Here is a 19305-nt window from a genome sequence, read left to right as displayed (position 1 = left end):
GGCCGGCTGCATAGCTTTGGTCTTAATATCATATTTCTTTTACATCTTACAATATACTTCTTTTTTATATAGTATATGGTCATGGTTTTACTCCATTTTTTAAATATATATGATTGACTGTTCTCATTTTTAAGGGGGGGATCTTCAGTTTACTGTATTGTAAAATGGCTAAATGGTGAATAAGTAATACTGTGAGATATGAGACCCATTACTGGCTAGTTTGGCGAGGGAAATGGAGCAGAAGGAGTAGACAAAGTACTGGTATGGTGTAAGGGAGTAACTCCCAGGAGCAGTGCAGTGAAGCATGTAAGTTGTAAGGTCCTCTGGGCCATGAGCAGAAAAAATGAAGAAGGCATCTTGTCTGCATCCACACCACACTGGATAAATTGGCTTTGTTTAGTAACCTCTACAGTTTCTGGCTCTTTGGTACCCTGGGTCCTCCAACCTACCTCAGTAAGGGGTAAGCTGTTAAAGACGGTTACATAACCCATTAATAAACATTCCAGGTTCTAGCATGAGCCACAAGCCTGACTATGAGTCTCATTATGGTGGACTCTATGGCCAAGTTCTGTTCCTGACCCGATGCCCGTAGACCTGATCTGTCCGGATCCAAGACTAGAGTTATTTAAGACCCGCAGAGGAGGTGAAGCTATCACTATTCTCTTACCATCCATAGAACCTGTAACTTGGGGAACAACCCTCTTTGGTCAGACTTCACATTCTTGGTACCAAATGGTGTATAAAACACCTGTGTTCAGGAGTAATGCTAAATGTAATAAATAGAGATAATTTAGAAGTTTTTGTAGTGACTTTGCATTTCAGTAAATTTAAACAAGAGTTTTCTGCTTTTGACTGAAATATTTGAACACAATGTAGCTGTAAGCGGTACTAAAGTCTAGTTGTAAGTCATTACTGTATTCCCCATATGATAGTATTGCTGTTGCCTTCTTGTTTTATTGTGAATGGTGACCGTATTTCACAATGCAGCGCAGCAGGCACATCATGGAGAAGGATTCTTGTGGTGATTTAAACCAAACCCTCCATACAGCTGGAATCCCAGGACCTTCTGCCGAATGGCTGGGAAACAAAACAATTGTCTTCTACTGCTACTGTGGAAGACAAAGCGCTTTATGAAAGCGGAGACTTTAAAATTAATTTGTGGTTTTAAACTGCACCATAGGCGATACAATAACAAATGAGTATGTAAAATGACTCGGCTCATAGCACAGATTGCAAAACATTGTTGATTTTGCCAAAATTTCAGCATCAAATCATAAAATATCTCACACTGACAAAAACAGGTGGCTTATGTTAAAAACAAGATTCCTTGTCTTTTTGAGTCCACAAGTTCATTGAATAGTCATGCAGAATGTCTGGCTTAGGACTACATTTATATTTTTCTACCAACCATTTACCCTGCCTGTGTTCGCAGGTGGCACTACTATAGAAACGGCATATGACAAGACCAGTGTCTCCAACCAGTGGCTCGCCAGCCATTGCAGCACTACAACAACCAGCATGCTCTGATAGCCTCAATCTGACCATTAAACTGGAGCTTCCAGCAAAATGGTTAAAAAGTACCCGCACATTTATTTTGGAGTGCTCCTGCGTCGTCGTCAGTTTTTGGCTCCTTACGGCAGCTGAAGGCGATCCCATGTATACCCCCATGTAGTGCTTATATATGGGGCTGTCTTCAGCTGCCAAAAGCTGATGACTGAGTAGAAGCGCTCCAAAGTGAAGGTGCGAGTACTCTTTAAAGAGGAGCTATCATCTCTCTTGATGTGTCTATTTTTAGGAAAATAATTGTGTAATCCTCGTGAAACAATTCAGGAGCGACTGATCTCAGAAGTCTTTGCTGTACCCTTCCTCATGGATATTTATGAATAAATTGACAGCTGGGTGGTAACAGTTGGGGTGCCTCTACATAGTCTGAATCAGTACGCACCATATCAGATTGTGTAGGGGCACAGCTCTTTGACAAGGAGAATGGTAACACCCATTTGTCCATTTATTCATACATTTCTGGAGCAGTAAGGCCGGTCTCACACAACCAGATTTGAATTGTGGATTCTGTGATCAGCGGATGATCCGCGGTAAAACACAGGCATTGAAAGGCATGTATTTTCAATTATTTTTCCCTCATCCTCATGGATACGAATTCCGTATTCCGTGAGCGGAAGAAAAATCGCAGCATGCTCTATTTTACTGCAGCATCCGCATGAGCAGCCTCTATTGTTGTCAATGGAGGCATCCAACCTGCAGCACATACACAGTTAACATTGTGTATGGGCTGCGGGTTCCTGCGTCTTTGCTAAGTGGCAACACGGCAAATGCAAACAAAAAACCAATGTACTGCGCATGACTGCCTGCGGGTCTCCGTGGTCATCTGCAGTAGAGGTAAGTGCCATACGCAGGGTCACCACTCTGACTTTCACTGCTTCTTTCAGTTCGGCGATTGCCATGTTGGTGGTGGCCTTGATTGTATCAAGCCATCTTGTTCTTTGTTGTCCCGATCTTCTCTTTCCATTGACTTTGCCAAGCATCAATAGAAGATAACCTATGGCAAAACCTACTTCAGTGATGGATCTCACCGCTGCTGTAGACCCTGCCATATATCTAGATATAGAATTTCCAAAATATATAACAAAACGTTATCCTCATCTGGTTAGTAGGAAGCATTTACCCCATTTGGCTTGATGGCTCTCAGGTGCTCAGGCTGACGGTGAGTACAACCGCTTAAATAGCAACAGCAAAGGAGAAAAGCCGGCTCCTTAAAAACACTTCTTTTATTCTCCTTTTAATTAAAAAAAATCTATAAAATTGATCTGTGATCAAGAAAGAAGTGTCTTTCGAAACCCATCTGAGCGTAGACATGGTGTTACACGGTACCTGCCAATTGTAATTCTACGGATTGTTTTGGAATAAAGGAAGACTAAAAAGTGCTTTTAAGGAGCCGGCTTTTCTCGTTCATATATCTAGGTTCCGTTTTTCTTGAACATTGCCAACTGTCAAAAGGAGTTCCCTCTTCAAGGTGAGCGTAAAGGGAATAGACAAACTGTCCCTGAATATACCTAGTAACTAAATCACTCTATGCAGCAACAACATGTAGGGCAATCGCCCTGAAAAGAGCCGTTCCACGGACACCCTGAAAGCTAGAAACCCCTGTTCTGGCCCTATTTAGAGTGTATAGATAAGGAATACCAACAGGGACAACCTTGAGAGAGAGATCCGCAGTAAATGGCAGAAGGTCCCAACACATTTCATCCTACCAACAAACTCATCAAGGGACCCATAGAGGCAAAAAAAAAAACGCACCAAAGCACCGAGTAGCAGAAAAAGTTTTTTTTGTAAACTTTTCAAAAAAATCCTTATGAAATACATGCAATATAATCAGAAATTGCACCTAATCACTGCAAAGCACATAAATGTGACAGTGCCGAAAAATTCAACCGTACAGCATCTGATAAATACAAACCACACATCTAATGCAGTCCTGCAGCAACCAACACCGCAATCCTGCATAAATGTAGCAGTGGTAAACATATGAGATTATTGAATTACTATTGCTCCTGTGTGAAAACAGAGGCGTGATAGTCATTGGGACAGCTGTTGGGTGCTTAAGCACCCGACAGTCGTCCCATTTAAAAATACCATTAAAGCACCCATATTTCCATATGCATCCCACTCTATTAGTCCTTTTTAAAGGTGTTCTTTAAGGATCACCTCTTTCAAATTCGCAGCTCACCCAACAGTAGTCTATAACTACCAGCATCCACCCATTTCACAGGTGAAATGATGTATAACAGGGTACCAATTTATGTTTTTTACATTTATATTGCAAAAGTACTTATTTTTAAAGTTTCTTTCAGTCTGTATACTGTGGAAAACCCATTTAAGTTGCATTCTGCCAAAAACCATGCCACACAAATCCACAGATTGTGTATGGTATTGCAGGTCAGCCACAATTATATCAATACAGTTGAGCTGCATTACCCCACACAACCTCATGGACAGGTGTGGCGCTGTCTTTGGAAGTAAGTAACCAGCTTTTTTCTAATGCAGGGCAACTCCTTTTCAACTGAAATGTATAGCTATAAATAAATTAAATATTCCAAGCGCACGCAGGCACTTAACCGTATTTTCTTCACTCAATTATGATAAATACACTTTATAAAATTGCGCTTGAAATATTTTCTTTAGTTCTTTGTTCTAGATGGCTGGCTTGATAGATGCCATTAATCAGTTAGCTGCCAGAGACGTAATGTAGCATATATACCTCTTGGCGCAGATACCTTTTTTTAATATATATTTTGTAAAATCTAGTTTTTGTAGTCTTATTATGTCATACTTAATGAAATTACTGATACTATGACTAAACTTTGAACGGCAGGTCATGCATATGTCCAGGAACATTATTTTTCCATTATATATAGTAATGTATCTGGTTATCTTCCAGCTCATATGATATTACAGGCTCATCCTTAAATAATATTTGTTTGGGAAAGAAACTTCAAGAATGGTTTTCATCAAAGTAGTATGTCCAACATCATAAACCGACCAGTATGTATGAAATGAATCCATCAACGTGACACATGTCCTGCTCAGCAAAATCATAGTTTACCACTAGATCAAAGGACAAGAGATAAGAGAGAAAAATCAGCCCAGATTTAGAAACTACATGCTGAATGCAGGTCTTGGGTCGAGTTATTGTATATGGTGATTAGTATCATGTGTCAACAGATGGAGAAACTGCAGATGTGCGAGGAATAGCCTGAACAATATCTGGAATGTGTCTTTTATGCTGATACGAAGCTAGGAAAAAGAGCCGTAGCATAAAGGTAGAGCCGAAAGGGAGGAAATAGGATGAGCGTGCAAACTTCAAAGCACATAAAAAGGAAGCCAAGGTGGAAATGGGACTGGTTTAATATTCTAAAATGAGGGACATATGTTCTTCCATATGCCAAAACATACTTACCAAGTACAACTTTCAAGTCATGTCATAAATCACATTGTCTGATTGGTATTCTGCTGAAGCTCAGATCTCTCATTAGAATCTGTGGAAAATGTTCATGCAAAGTCTTTTTGGAAATGACCGTTTTGCCGGCTCTCCTTTCCATTTAACATCAAATGGATAAATTACTGAAATTGTAGCCACTTGAAAATAGTTAGTGTTTTGCCTGAACCAATTATTAACAGAACCAGTGGCCCACTAGCTTTATCTGCGGAAGCTAAATTATGGGAAAATGGACCATTTACAAGTGGACCAACCCACTAGTATACATGATTCCTATGTACTACTGCTAAAGTTTAATCTCCCAAACATGCCAATGTTTTTGTCAAATGGATGCATATTTTATTTAGGATTGTGGAGTTTGAGATATTACAAGAAATACTACATAAAATGTGTAAAAGATGGTGTTTCCACTACAAAAATAAAATGAGACATTTGACAACCTATATAGCACTTTCTCATTTTGAGCAACCCATTTTTGTTAAAAGGGCCCCGAATAGACAGGTTTTCATTTGCCATTCAGTTTCAGCCGACATAAAAACCAGTGTTGCCTCATTCACTTTTCATGCAGTTTAAACACTAATCATTCAGTGTTTTACACAGAAATGTAAAAAGGAAAACGTTTGGTACTATGTAAGCCAGTAGAGTAAAATGTGATTGCTCTCAGCAAGAGAAACCAAGTAATCTTGTAGATATGATACTTTTTAATGGCTAACAAAAATACGAGATGTTATAGCGAGCTTTCAAACCTACTTGGGGTCCTTCTTCAGGCTAAATATATAAATATAAATATATATATATGAAAAGGCACAGACATGGTGTGATTAATTTGCACTTAAAACAATTCCAGAACAGCATGAGTAGAGGAGTGAACACTTAATTAGCCCAGTGATAAGGGATGTAGAGTTTTATGGTCTCTAAATTGGTGTTAGGGGGTCACCAGGCCAGAGTGTTATCTCTGCTATAGATTTCTCTGCATGAAACCACCTCCAATAACTCATTCCAGTATTGAGTGTCAGAGATGTTTATAAACTTGTATTCCCAAATTCTTCTATGACATTGAGATTTGAAGTTGCCTTTTCATATAGTAACTTTCATATGTTCAATGTTGTGTCTGTGACTAGAAAAATTGCTCTGCCACAGGTAATTCTTTGTGTGGCACATAGGAATGTTAAACACTAAATGATCAGTGAATTAGAATCTGCCAGTCTAAACACACGGCCTGAGGGCGAATGGGCTGGTGATGACTTCACCAGATTGTTCACGCGGGTAAACTAGAATCTTGAGATTCTCATACTGCGTTTAAAGGCCTATTAGCTGATATTAGTTAATTAGTATTGATTGAAATGTTGTTAGCAGACACATTCCTTTACAGTGCTCCTCCCAAATGTCCTTTTTAGCTGGATGCCAGGTGCAGTATAAGACCCCTGAACTCTAAATAATTCTAGAAGCTGTATAACAAGGCCACATGCAACAATAGTTTTACCCCATAGAGGTTTCTTATTGACTAGCTTGTTGAAAAGTGCAATGTAGCAAAGTTTAACTTGTGTGTGATGACTTCCAGGCTATAAGTTAGCTTATCTTAAGCCCTTAAACAGCTAATATTCTCTTAACTTATCAATAAAAAAACCCCATTGTAAAGCAATTAAAAGGGGAAACAAACCGTGGAACAAAACCATATCTCAAAAGCAATTTACACAGGATAATTATCATGCAAAATTCATTCAAAGAAACAAAAATGCATGATAATCGTTACCTCTAAACGCCATTGCGCACTATTCGTTTACTGCTTGTTTGTCGCTCACTTTCAACCAGCATAAAAATCATTGCTGGTTCGCTCACATCTCGCTGCGTGTAAATGCTCCCCGCTTAGTGCTTTACATAGAATTTAAAGCCCTGAGCGAGGAGTTAGCGACAAGTGAGCGAATCCTAGCAATGAACTGCCTGTCTAATTGTTCTGTACAAGCGCGAAAAACTAGTGTTAACGTTACCCGCTCGTGCAGAACAATTAAACCGTCGTTCCATGTAAATGGGGCATTAATATGTTAAATCTTAAATAACTTTGCTACATCTGCAATATACATCGTAATATTAATCTGCCTTGTCTTTATTGTTTCCTCAGTGTTGCTCAAGTAGAGCAGAAGCGCGACGAGATGCAGCTAAAGTTGCTTTAATCAACTCCCTTTACAATGAATTACCTCCCCGGAGAATCACTCATGGCTTTATCATGAAGAGTGTTCAAGAAGCTGTTGCCTCCACAAGTGTAAGTATAAAGCTCCTTGCCAATGCATTCAACATAGACTTGATGAACATCACATAAAAGTGTGGTAGAGCTAACTTTGTCATGTATCTCATTGGGCTGCATCACAGCAACTCTATAGCCAGTGTTTCCCAACATTTATTGACCGGCAGCACACCTAGTCAATTTTTTTTTTCTTGTAGCACCCCTGCGAAAAAAACTTTCTTCCTTCAGCAGCCTCTTTAGTAGCTTCTTGCCACACATCAAGGTGCTGCGGCATTCTAGTTGGAGATCTCTGCTGTACGTAATTATGATGCATAAAGATTCTCTGGAGGCCTATGCAAAATCTAAATTGTAGCACATCAAGATGTGTCAAATAATAAACCCAGCCAAGCTACATCTGTAATTCAATGTTTTTCAAAGTATTGCCATTTTTGAATATTCAGTATCTGGCAGGCAATGTGAAAATTTATCATTGAAAGGGTTTTTCTAGGACTTTAGTATTGATGGCCATTGCATAGGCCAGCCCATCAATATCAGATCGACATGGCCCTCTATTGCTCAGCTAATTTGAAGTGGCTGCGGTTGTCAAGCCGGAGAAGCAGCGTGACCCCTTCAATCAGCTAATCAGTAAAAATAACATACGGTTATGCCAGAAATAACATACAGCACCTAAGTATCCCAAGAGTTAATACCTCTACACAGTGCTAAAAAAAATACCAATCTCCAGTGAACAAATAGCCCCATACATAAAAATTATTTACGGTATGCTATAAAATGCTAATAAATGCCCCTATATAATCCACATTACAATTGGTGGCAGCTACAAGTCTATTGTGGAGGGCTGTATAGGGATTACTAAGAGGATTGCTGATGATTCCTGTGGGAACGCAAATGTATGATTCTTTACAAATGAATATTCTAATAGTGAAAAATTGGAGAACAGAACTTTAAAGAGGGGCTAACCTTCCCATCTATGTTCACCGCAATACTGCACTCCATTAAAGATATGTATATATTATAGAAACTTTGCTGCCGCCCCTATGAAAAACAAACATCTGCATTTTTGTGGTTTCTAAAAACTTCTAATTTGGTCATCAGAGAACTGTGAAAAGCTCTTTCCAAGTTTTCCACTTGCCTAAACTAATAGCCCCACATAACCGCCATCAGTTGCTGCACGTAACTGCAGAACATTTCTAGAAGTAGAGACGTTTCTCTATTAATCCCCAGAACAGGTCGTTCAGACTATGCTGCCTTCTCTCAGATGTTAACAATCAAATGGCAGAAGTACTCCGTGTCTCATAAACACTGATGAAGTTATACAAACCGAAGACAGAAATGTGCCACTAAAGGATTCCCGTTCTTCTCTTAAACTTGTAAATCTTCCCGGTCTTCTCTCGGAGGATCTTGCTTAATATGTTTTGTGACCTGAAGTCTTCAATTTATGATTTTTCTTTAAAAATACATTTAGATAATGATATAAGATGTCATTCATAATGCAGGTGCAGGATGTAGAATAGATAGCTTTTTTTAAAACTTATCAGCAGATGAATCACAAACCTTTACAACCCTTGTCTGTGAATGCAATAGAAATATATGAAGCAAGACGTAGATTGTTGATGCTGGGCCATCCTTAGGTTGGATGGAACCTCATGCAAAGTTTTTTTCAGTGCCAACACCCTCCCGACCTTCACCCCCCATACACACAGTAATAATGCCCATTTAATGTCTCTGAAACGTAATAATACCCCCTCTGTACCCCAAAAGTAATAGCGCCTCTCTGTATACCCATGCAGTTTAATACTGCCACTAAGTGATGGTGCCCCCTCTGGGTGCCTACCCAGTAGGGGAGCCCCAACCACGTAGTGGAGCCTACTCTGTGTCTCCACCAAGTACTGAAGCCCATCTGTGTTACCATCAAGTAAAGGAGCCCTTGGACCACTTCAATTCACAGCAGAACAGAAGACACTTCAGCACTTCACTCACATCATGCTGCTACCTGATTGCACAGTCAGACTTCTCTCCTGGTCTTACTGTACTTGCTCTAAAGTGATAGTGGGAACAGGAAACTGGTAGGAACTGCAGGAACTATATTTAGTGTGTGTGTGTGTGTGTGTGTGTGTGTGTGGCCCTGTGGCCCTGTTTCAAAATATCAAATATCTGGTCTATCTCAAGTTCTGGATAATAGAACCCGCCGATCCATCACCACTACTCACTTTCTGTGTTCCCTGGGTGCATGCTGCAATATTCTTATCTATTTCATACTTATAAAATAGGGCATTAAAGCATTTGTAACAATCCCAATAAAAAAGTTAACACATTATTTTAACTGCATGGTGAATACCATGAAAAAAAGGATTAAAAAAGTAGCCAAAATTGCTACTTTACAGATCCCACCTCAGAAAAACTGAATAAAAAACAGTACAATACTGGTTCTCCTTAATTTGAATCTGGGGGTATACTTATATAAGAACTTGCATACTGTACTGTCTTAAAGACCACTGCATATTACCCCATAAGTGACAGACAGCGTTTATGACAGCCTTTAACCCTTTCCAATCCACTGTCTGACGTCTAAAGACATTATGATTTAAGTCTGTACATCTCCGATGTTGGAAGATGACCATCAGGGTTCTCTTACTGTATATTGCCAGCCTCTCTGCTGTCGGAGCCTATCCAATGTGTCACTTCATGCAGTACTGGCTTTAGCCAGCATATAGCGCCATTGTATAACAGCAGAAAAAGAGTAAGCCCTCTAGGAATACCAGAATGCAAATTGGATTGGAAAGGGTTATTGCTGTGTGTATATGTATGTGTATATGCAGAGTACTTGAAACATTATATCAGAAAAACATAACCTCAACCACTTAATCACTGCAGAGGGAAAGATCAACTCAAATATCACTGCAAGTAGCCATATATACTATTGCAAAGATACAGAAGCACAGGTACAAACACCACTTCCTGACAGAATACAGATGGGCAGAAAGGCTATCAAGTGCAAGATGCTGATTAACAACCACTCATACTGATTAACAACACACCTACAACCTATTTGGGGGTGGGGGAAATGGCTTTCTAGTATTACACTTGTGCATAGATAAGGCATACAAAGTGTGTCAAGTCCCACTGATAGGCTGTAAGCCTGCATAGTGCACTACACCTATTAATGATGCCACATACAATTCCGACTGGCGGGTTGCTCTGCACCTCAAGGTTAACCACACTGGACCAACACCCCGCACTCCCCCAGCATCAAAAGCCACTTACTGCGATAAACAACGATAAATACGAGATATTAATTTATGTTTTGGCCAAAATACATAAGCTCGCAAGCCCATGGCAACGGTCCGTGTTATCTTGCAAAGCCCTACACTAAGAAAGTTAAATGATACTATTCTGGCTACCTGCAGCTGCCACTAAGGGAAGCTTGCTGCTAGCTATACATACACATTAACCTCAATAATAAAACTATGTATTAAATGGCTTTTTCTAAAGCTGTTTATCATCTATCCATAGAATGCGTGATAAATGTCTGATCACTGGGGGAAGTTGATCAATGTCTATGGAGATAACTAAAGCAATGCACTCAGCTATCCTCCTCAATCCCATAGAACTGACTGGAGCAGTGGTCACTGCTCCATTAACATGGTAATTTCAAGGTACACTGCTCTCAGGATCACTGGAGATCCCAGCTGTCAAACACCCAATGATCAAACATTTACCACCTTTTCTGTAGATAAGTGAGAAATAAATTTAGTGGGAAAATCTCTTTAAGCTACTAAGCAATATCTTCAATGACAAAGAGTGACTGTTAGGAGCCAATGAAAATACAATACATATATACCTCATTGTTGTAGCTTTTCATGTGAATTGCGGGCAGATAGAAGGCAATCATACATATTCCTACTGCTCCTTACTTGTGCCAGGATACGTTCCTCCTTAGGACACCCAGTGAGCCTATGGCAGGGAGAATTACACCTGAGTCCACCACAAGGCAGCTTAATTTAATGTAGTTATTCATAGGAAATATATAATTTCTCATAAGACGGTTGAAAGACTTGGAATGGGTTCAGATGGGCTATTGAATGTTTTAATGATTGCAGTAGACTACAGGAGTCAGATGCAAATCATGCATATAAACATAAGATAGCAATCAGTCCTTCCTAGCTTTTTTATATTTACCAAAGCCATGCTTACTCCTCAGGTACGATTTCTGCTAACAGGCTATCCCCGACTTCTGCCTTTGTTTTGTATGGCACAACATTACTCAGATTTGATTTATCTAATGTACAGTGGTGGCACTTGGCCATAAAGAGAGATTTTCTTGATACTTAACAAGGCAGTCATACAATTTAAAACAGCCCCTGGAATACTATGGTTTGTAATCTAATTCCGGCATCGCGATGGACAGGATGATAATTTTTGTTGAGTTTAGCTTTTGTTGATTCTGTTGAATTTAAGTATTAAGAAACAGCTTTGTTCTTTAAGAAGGCAGGTTAGAATTAGCTTAACGTAACACAGGTTTTTCTTGTGATAGGTTCCCTTGAAGTAGCAAGTATTTGCCTCCATAGAACACCAGTGCCTTTCAGTAGCAGTTGCTGTAAATGGCATACCAAGCTTTTTTCTTTTGGTAATCTGGCCGATGTACCTGTGCCATCCATCTTCCCGTCAACTGCACCGGCCCCAAATGTCCTCATAATCTTGGTCTAAATACCATGTGTGAGGTCTTCACGCTAGTCCTGGTGCATGCCATAGTAAAGCCAAAGGGGGATTCAGGGCAAGAATTTGCACATGTGCTGGAAAGTACACAGAAGGTGTAGATGCTGAATTTTGTAGAGAGAGGGGCTGGCTGTCAATCAAGTGCGAGGAAGTGTGGCTAATTGTGACTCAGAAGAATGCTAGACTCTTCTCAAAGGAACAATGCCTAGAGGACTCATCTCCGCTCATTAACATACACAGTGGGAAACTTTGAGCTCCTTTATACACAATTTTGAATCAGAAGTACATTTTTTTTATCCACACTTTCATACAATGGGGGGGGGGGGGGATCAAATTATGGTGACAGATTCCCTTTAAGAAATGAATTGGGTATCATTGTTCTTATACAAAGTCCAACAGATGTAGTCAAAATGAACATTCTTCTATTAAATTGTAGATTAAATAGTTGATTTGTAGGGGTAATTTTTGGAGAATATGACCCATAGCTAACAAAAATACTAACAAAAAATTCCTGATATTTGTCCAGCCATCTTTTCACTTGTCATTCTCTTCCTCCATTTTTTTGCAGCATGATGCATTGTCTTTACCAATGAAATAATTCTGCTCATTCTATAAACTACTACAATTAGCTCTGTCTACTTGCATCACCTAGACTCTAGGTTTTCAACCTGTAGAATGTGTACCCCCAAGTAGACAAGGACAGAAGAGGGAGGAACAGTACATGGACCTCTTGCTCCCAAATAGCCCCTTTGTAGAGAACCTTCTCATGTTTCTCTCATAGTCATAGTCTAGTAAATGCCTATGAGCCAAGAAACTCCTTAATTTAATCCCTTACTTCCAACATAATATATAAGCCATATATATATAACAATCTGCTATAGATGTAGCCATTGTTAACATTACAGATGGCATGCTTCACAATTAATATAGAGACCCATTTTAATAGTAAGTGTATTAAAACAGTACTAAGTTAATAGCATAGTGCACCATCTGTAATGTTACTGATTGCTACACCTGTAGCTACTTTTAGGGCAGATTTACAGCAGATTTGTTGTAAAAATTATTGGGGCTGTTCAATCCACCTGAATAGAACTTGCAGAAATAAATATACCTGCTGCAGACACAACCTCATTTAGAGGTGTGTGAGTGTTAGCTGTATTGGTAGAACATATGGTATATTCTCTCGTCCCCCACAATACATGCCTTGTCTGTAACTGGCTCATCAACTCTCTTAATGCATGATAGTTAGGGCAGTATAATGTCACAGCCTTGAAGTTGCTTTAGCATCATTTGTTTGAGTAGAGGGTACTTGGCTTTAGAACATTGAGAAACCACAATCTAGACTTTAGAGCAATGGTGGGCAACTGTCCACTCGAATGTTACTTGTGGCCCTAGCCCTCTTTTCCATCTGTGTATATAGTACTGCTTTTTCAGCAAAATATATGATTTCCAAGCAGCAGTGTCTCGGATTCCAGAAGGTAGTTTGTTTTTTTTAACAGGTCAGGTTTTTTTGGTTGCCCATGTGTGGTCCCTTCTACAAGCTGAGGACAAAGGACATCATGTGTAGTACTCAGAGAGGCAAGTCCACATCTGAGGCTCCCAAAGTGTGGTAAGCCACCACTGATCTAAAGTAAGACTAGTTAGGATAGAGGGGCTTCCCAAGCTTATATCACTACAAAACAAAAAGTTAGTGAGGGTTGTCTACTCCAATGTTTATTCTCTCTCTTGGACATGAGCATGCTTTTCTGTTTACCGGACAGCTTTGCTTATTTAGCGGTAACAGTTGATTCTGGAAAACTATTTTCTTTTAAAATCTACTTTATAGTTTTTCCTTTTGTTATTTACTGGCCCTGTGCTGAGCTGTTATTTTTTACTACATAATTTTTAGTGAATTGTACACTGCTGGCACCATAGATTACTCTTCAGCTTGATCAAAGCAGTTTATTATTCTTAGCCAAACATCCTCATGTTGAGTTATGCCAATAACTGAAGAATAATTTCTTGCAAGAAGAAAAAAGTTAGAAAAGAGTGAGTTGAACCAGCATAAGTACTGTCTAAAAGCAAAAACACTAATTTCTATATTCATATACACAAACCTACACATTAGGTGGGGTTGTCCCACCAAAAAAGGTTACCTTCCCCCCCTGTACAGGATAGGGGATAACTATTTGATTGGTGAACATCCAGCCACTTGGACCCTCCTCAATGACGACGACAATGGCTGTCTTGAAGGTCCCTGAATGAATGCAGCATTGGCAGTCCATAGTGCACATGTAGCCACTGCTCCATTAATTTGGTAACTAACCACTGCTCCTGTAGACCAGAGATAGCCTCTCTTAAATAGATTGCCACATCAAAAGAAGATAGCATAATACAGCTGCTATAGGACTTGTAAAGATCTGTCGCTAAACCTAAATTTACCCCAATTGCCTTCATAGAACCTCCTCTTAAACAATAGCTAAAGATCATAAAAGGTGAACCTACCTTTGCTATCCTACAAGCAATGGGAAGTAAGGGATAAACGAATGTCAGACCATCCTACCTTGACAAGGGAAATTTGATGCCATGAGCCAGGACCAGGAAGTAGGTTACATATTTTTCTATTCATGCCCTTGATTAATTTTTTTTTTTATAGACGTCACTTGGATTTAGAGATTATCACATCCCATATGCCATGTTATAATGAACCAACGATTAAATAATCCTCCCGACATCCCCAAACACATTGGATACATTTCAAAATATCCGGAAATCCAATATGCCCAATCCTTTTTTTTCTCTGTCATCTGCCGTCTGGGGAAAGTTGGAGCACTCCTATACACATTAGATAGTTTTCCAGTCCCACAGAAATTAGTGGGTTTGGCGGACTTGCATCTAATCTATATGACTACCTTAACAACTATAATAGCATCAGACACTAATGGCATTTATAGAGCTATTATCTAAACCACTAGGTGTCACTTCTGTTAGTTTGAGAGAACTTGGACTATGCCTTTCAGTGCGTAAAAACTACGGATTTATGGGCATATTTCTGCTTCTTGCCCAACCTCCTTTTTGGCAGACTACTTTTTCTTAGTGTGCCATCTCAGCTCTAAGGATTCTGTAAAAGCAACTATAATAACTGAACTACTTTTTCCTCTGAAAAACAATTTTTGAGTTTTCGGCAAAGTCCATCGATATATTTTCCAAAGCAAATATACCACTTTGTTTAAAGTTGTTTTCACGTTTTGGCAACTATTTTGAATCTTTTGTCAGTCCGGGCCAGCTGAATGAAAGGTTTAGTGTGAGAACTCAAGTTTTGCTAATTGTCTAGATATTACAGAAATATTTTCTAAACCAGAGGAATAATCCGTTTCCTGGCACAGGAAATATATATTGACAGACCTGCTAGAACAGAACTTTCTGCTTCATGTAGATACAAGGATCGACCTTGTTTTCATTTTGATTAGTACCCAAAATAGTTCATCAAGTGTAACCATATCTTAGATTTTGACAAAATGTCCCAAAAAGATAATTGCAAACATAAACATGTCAAATATATTTACTAGATGAGGAAAAGGGAAAGGAGGAAATATAAAACTAGAGCAAAAATTTCCACTTCAAATGTAATAGATGGGTATTTTAATGTTACTAGTAATTAGCATTTGTGGAAATTTACAGATTTCTTAAGGACAGGCTTAATTCGCCTAAAAGTAATTTATAACAAGAGTATCTACTGGAGCTTCAAATGCTGCAGATTTGCCAAGCTGTCTTTATATACAAATCGCATGTATGAGAAGCCCATGCTTTCCTATGGGATCCTTCACACATGTGATGTTTTGGAGCATGCACCACACCACACAAAAACCTCACGGGTCCAGTGATATGCCTGCGACTCGTTAGGTTTTGTAGCCCATGTTTCCCTATGGAGCCTTCCTCTCTGTTGCATCGCATGAAAACACGGTTTTCGTGCCATGCAATGCAACTTTGACAGTAGGAAATACTTCCTTTCAAAGCCCTAAGCTAAGCCCTAGCTGCAGAAATAGAACCAATCACAGCCATTCATCGAGCACTGGCTGTGATTGGCCAGAAGATGAAGATGATCAGCGCCCGGACCCGGGAAGAAGCTGCTGCGGCACCCCAGACAGGGCAGGAGAGGGGACCTATACTTATTTTTAAACGCGTCCTCAGGACATCTGTATTTTTCTTGTTATGATGGGCACATACTGAATAAAGAGAGAAGAAAGCTTTTATCTCTATGCATCCAAGCTCCTATCATTTAAATGCACTTGTGTCAAGAAACCACCTAGGATCGAGCGGTATGGATGAGAGACTGCTTTCTTCATGCTGAAAAGAGGACACAGCAAGGAATATAAGATGGGAGCTGACATAACCTGCTATATAGGTGAGATTATTATTACCTTTATTTGAATATTTATGCAGATGTCCAACAGGTTGTCCCAGTGATGATCGTTCCTGTACTTTTGAACAGGAATGATCATCGCTCAGTCAATGGAGACAGAGACGGACAGACATCGGTCCGGCCCACCTGTCTCCATTCACAATAAGCAGGAAGTCATTCATAGTGGCTCAAAAGTATTTCATTAAAGAACTATAGGATACAATGAGAAATAGTTTCACAGCAGAATGATACATTTCTTTTTTCTAACTCAAACTGATTAATTCTTGATTTTTAATATATATAACTATGTCAACGGGGAAGGGATAACGACTAGGGAGAGGTAAGAGAAGGGGGGAGGGGTATGCTCTACAGTCAAAAGGCCATATTTTACTTATAGTGATGATTTTATTAAGTGGAGAATAAAGTGGATTTCATGGTTTTGGAGTTACAACCCCAGATGCCAACCAGGCATCCAAACAGGGTGAACAACAGAATATTATCCACGCTGGCCATGTGTTGTAAAAACTGGTGTGTTTGTTGTCGTCATCAGCGCCAAGCTCTTCCATATGCATTATATTATCTAATGCTTCTAGCCATAGCAGTCGTGTGGGGGGTGATTTCCATAGTTTAGGAATAAGTTGACGCATGGCTAGGAGAAAGAATCTGAGTAAACTTGCTTTGGTTCTTGCCAAAGAGCCTGAAAGCCGTTTAAGGAGAGCCATTTTTGGGAAGAAGGTCAAGGAGGAGTTAAAAGCCGCATTGTATGGGCTATTTATGTTGTGCCACATAGGCAGGAGTAAGGTGCAGGAACACCATATATGTAAGAAGGAGCCTACACCTGAGGAGCATCTCCAGCAAATATTTGGGGACTAGGGAAAATTTTGGCCAATCGCGATGGAGTTCTGTACCATTTTGGTTAGAAGTTTATAGTTGAGTTCTTGGAACTTGCTGGACCTAGATGTTTTATGTGTCAGGATAAAGATTTTGGCCCATTGTTCCTCTGTTAACGTTTTACCTATTTCTTTTTCCCAACCTTGCTTAAATACCCATGGGTCTTTCCTGGTCTCCTCTGCCAGCAAAATATGGTATACCTGAGATATCTCTCTTGTCAGTGGGGTGGATGACATGCATAATTTTTCAAATTGAGATAAAAGAGCTATGAGTTGTGTACTAGGACTGAGATATTGTATGTACGTATGTATCTGTAAACCATTTCCCGGCTAATGGGCCCCCTCCGCCCATTAGCTCACATAGTGACCTCATACCTGACTCCGAAACCAAGTCAAGTATACGCAGCAGATGCGCTTCCAATCTAGAGAGTAATGTGGAACCACTAAACAATGCCATCAAGTCTGGGTTGCCCAGTAGGGGTGTGAGTAGGTTAGGTCAAAATACCAGACGTAAGAGTGTCGCTAGTCTATCCCATGTATGTAACAGATTGCTCATAAGTGGTGTTAAATTAGGTATTTGTAAGAATACTTGTCGAGGTAGCCAAAAGATATTCTGTACTTTGTATAGTGTGGAGCCATGTTCCATCTCTTTCATTTCACTTTTAGTGAATTTTTTTATTCCCAGGATTGTCCAGGATTGAGATTTCATGGTAAATGCTAGTGTTATCTAAAATAGACCTGTCAGGGGAGATTACAGGTCCTTTTTTTAAGTTGGCACAAAGCACATTTCCTTGGAAATTAAACCCCATTTTTGTGTTCTTCCTAAAGCCGAATCTCTCTATGAAGTCTAACTTCGCCATATTGCTCCTTTCTGATTAACAGGTTCTGTGGCCATCAAGAGATTATCTTTTACCTCAGAACCATGTTTTCTTTAGGTTAGCAATTACAATGAAAATTTCTAGAATGAGCCCTGCGTTGTTTTATTCACTTTCTCCCTATCACTGGGTCATAATCATCAATACATTTGAAGGAGCCATTGTAAGCCTTCCCTTGTTAAGTGGGTTCCTGTGAGGTTTGCAGTTCATTGAAGGAATTGGCAGCGCTCTGCGTTCCTGCTACATTTAAGTAATTTGACCTCGTAGTAATAACTTTTGGATGCTGAACAATTTGGAGAATTGCATTTAACTTCTGGGTGGCAGGTAAACAAAATTCAACCACAAAACTGACTTATAACTTGGAGGCTTGAGAGATACAGGATATACCTTTAGATATTTAACTACTTCCTTACTTTTTATATTAGGTGATTTGTGTAGATAAATATAGCAAGTTACTTAATATGTGTTTTATCAGTCAAGGTATTTTTCACTTGACATGGTATTAAATGAGTCTTTTAAAACAGGTTTTCTGCAACCATCAAATTGTCTGGGAAATTCTATAGAGTTGTATTGCAGTTAGTTAGCCTATCATGGATAATTGAAAGCAGCTAGAATTGTATCACTTCAAAGGGTTTATTGGTTTTCCAGGACTTTGATATTGATTACCATTAGCTGGGTGATAAAATTGTTACGATTTTTACCAAATCGGATTGGGTAGGTTCCAACCGATTTTCAATGAACATCATGGGAAAATCTAATTTCCAATAATGCCTGCTGCAGAGATCAGTGTGCAGCCAATCAGCAGCCAGGGTGATTTGATGATGTGCCCATATGGGCGGCATTTTCATTGGACGCCTACTTCAAATGACCTAGCTATATATTTCTACTGGTGTAAAAGCTTGTATACCAGGGTCATAATAAAGGGAATAGAGAGAGAAGCTGCATTACATATATAGCAGCAAAGCAGACAGAAAAACTACACTTTGGCTTGGGGAATATTGCAGTTCACCATTTGTGACCTCCAGACATCGTTCAAAGTCGCCAGTCTGGCCACTACAAATTATTTGCAGACCTTATGCAGCTAACAGTGATTTTCTGCAAACTACAAAGTTAGCTGATAAGTTACATAAAACTACACTAAAAAGTGAATAAAAAAAAAACACGGAGAAAGCAAGGGGTAAGGGACA

The 19305-nt window shown here is 39.5% G+C and overlaps 1 protein-coding gene across 1 annotated transcript in view; it reads left to right on the top strand.

The window, feature by feature from the left end:
- The window catches only part of LIX1 (limb and CNS expressed 1), a 103611-nt gene that overhangs the window by 47253 nt on the left and 37053 nt on the right, over positions 1-19305 (top strand). Inside the window, exon 3 of the mRNA XM_066603021.1 lies at positions 7134-7274. Within this exon, the coding sequence (XP_066459118.1) occupies positions 7134-7274 (141 nt within the window). The remainder of the gene's footprint in view (positions 1-7133; positions 7275-19305) is intronic.

The sequence above is a fragment of the Eleutherodactylus coqui genome, chromosome 5, assembly GCF_035609145.1.
Source record: "Eleutherodactylus coqui strain aEleCoq1 chromosome 5, aEleCoq1.hap1, whole genome shotgun sequence".
NCBI lineage: Eukaryota > Metazoa > Chordata > Amphibia > Anura > Eleutherodactylidae > Eleutherodactylus > Eleutherodactylus coqui.
This window is presented reverse-complemented; position numbering and strand designations above follow the sequence as displayed.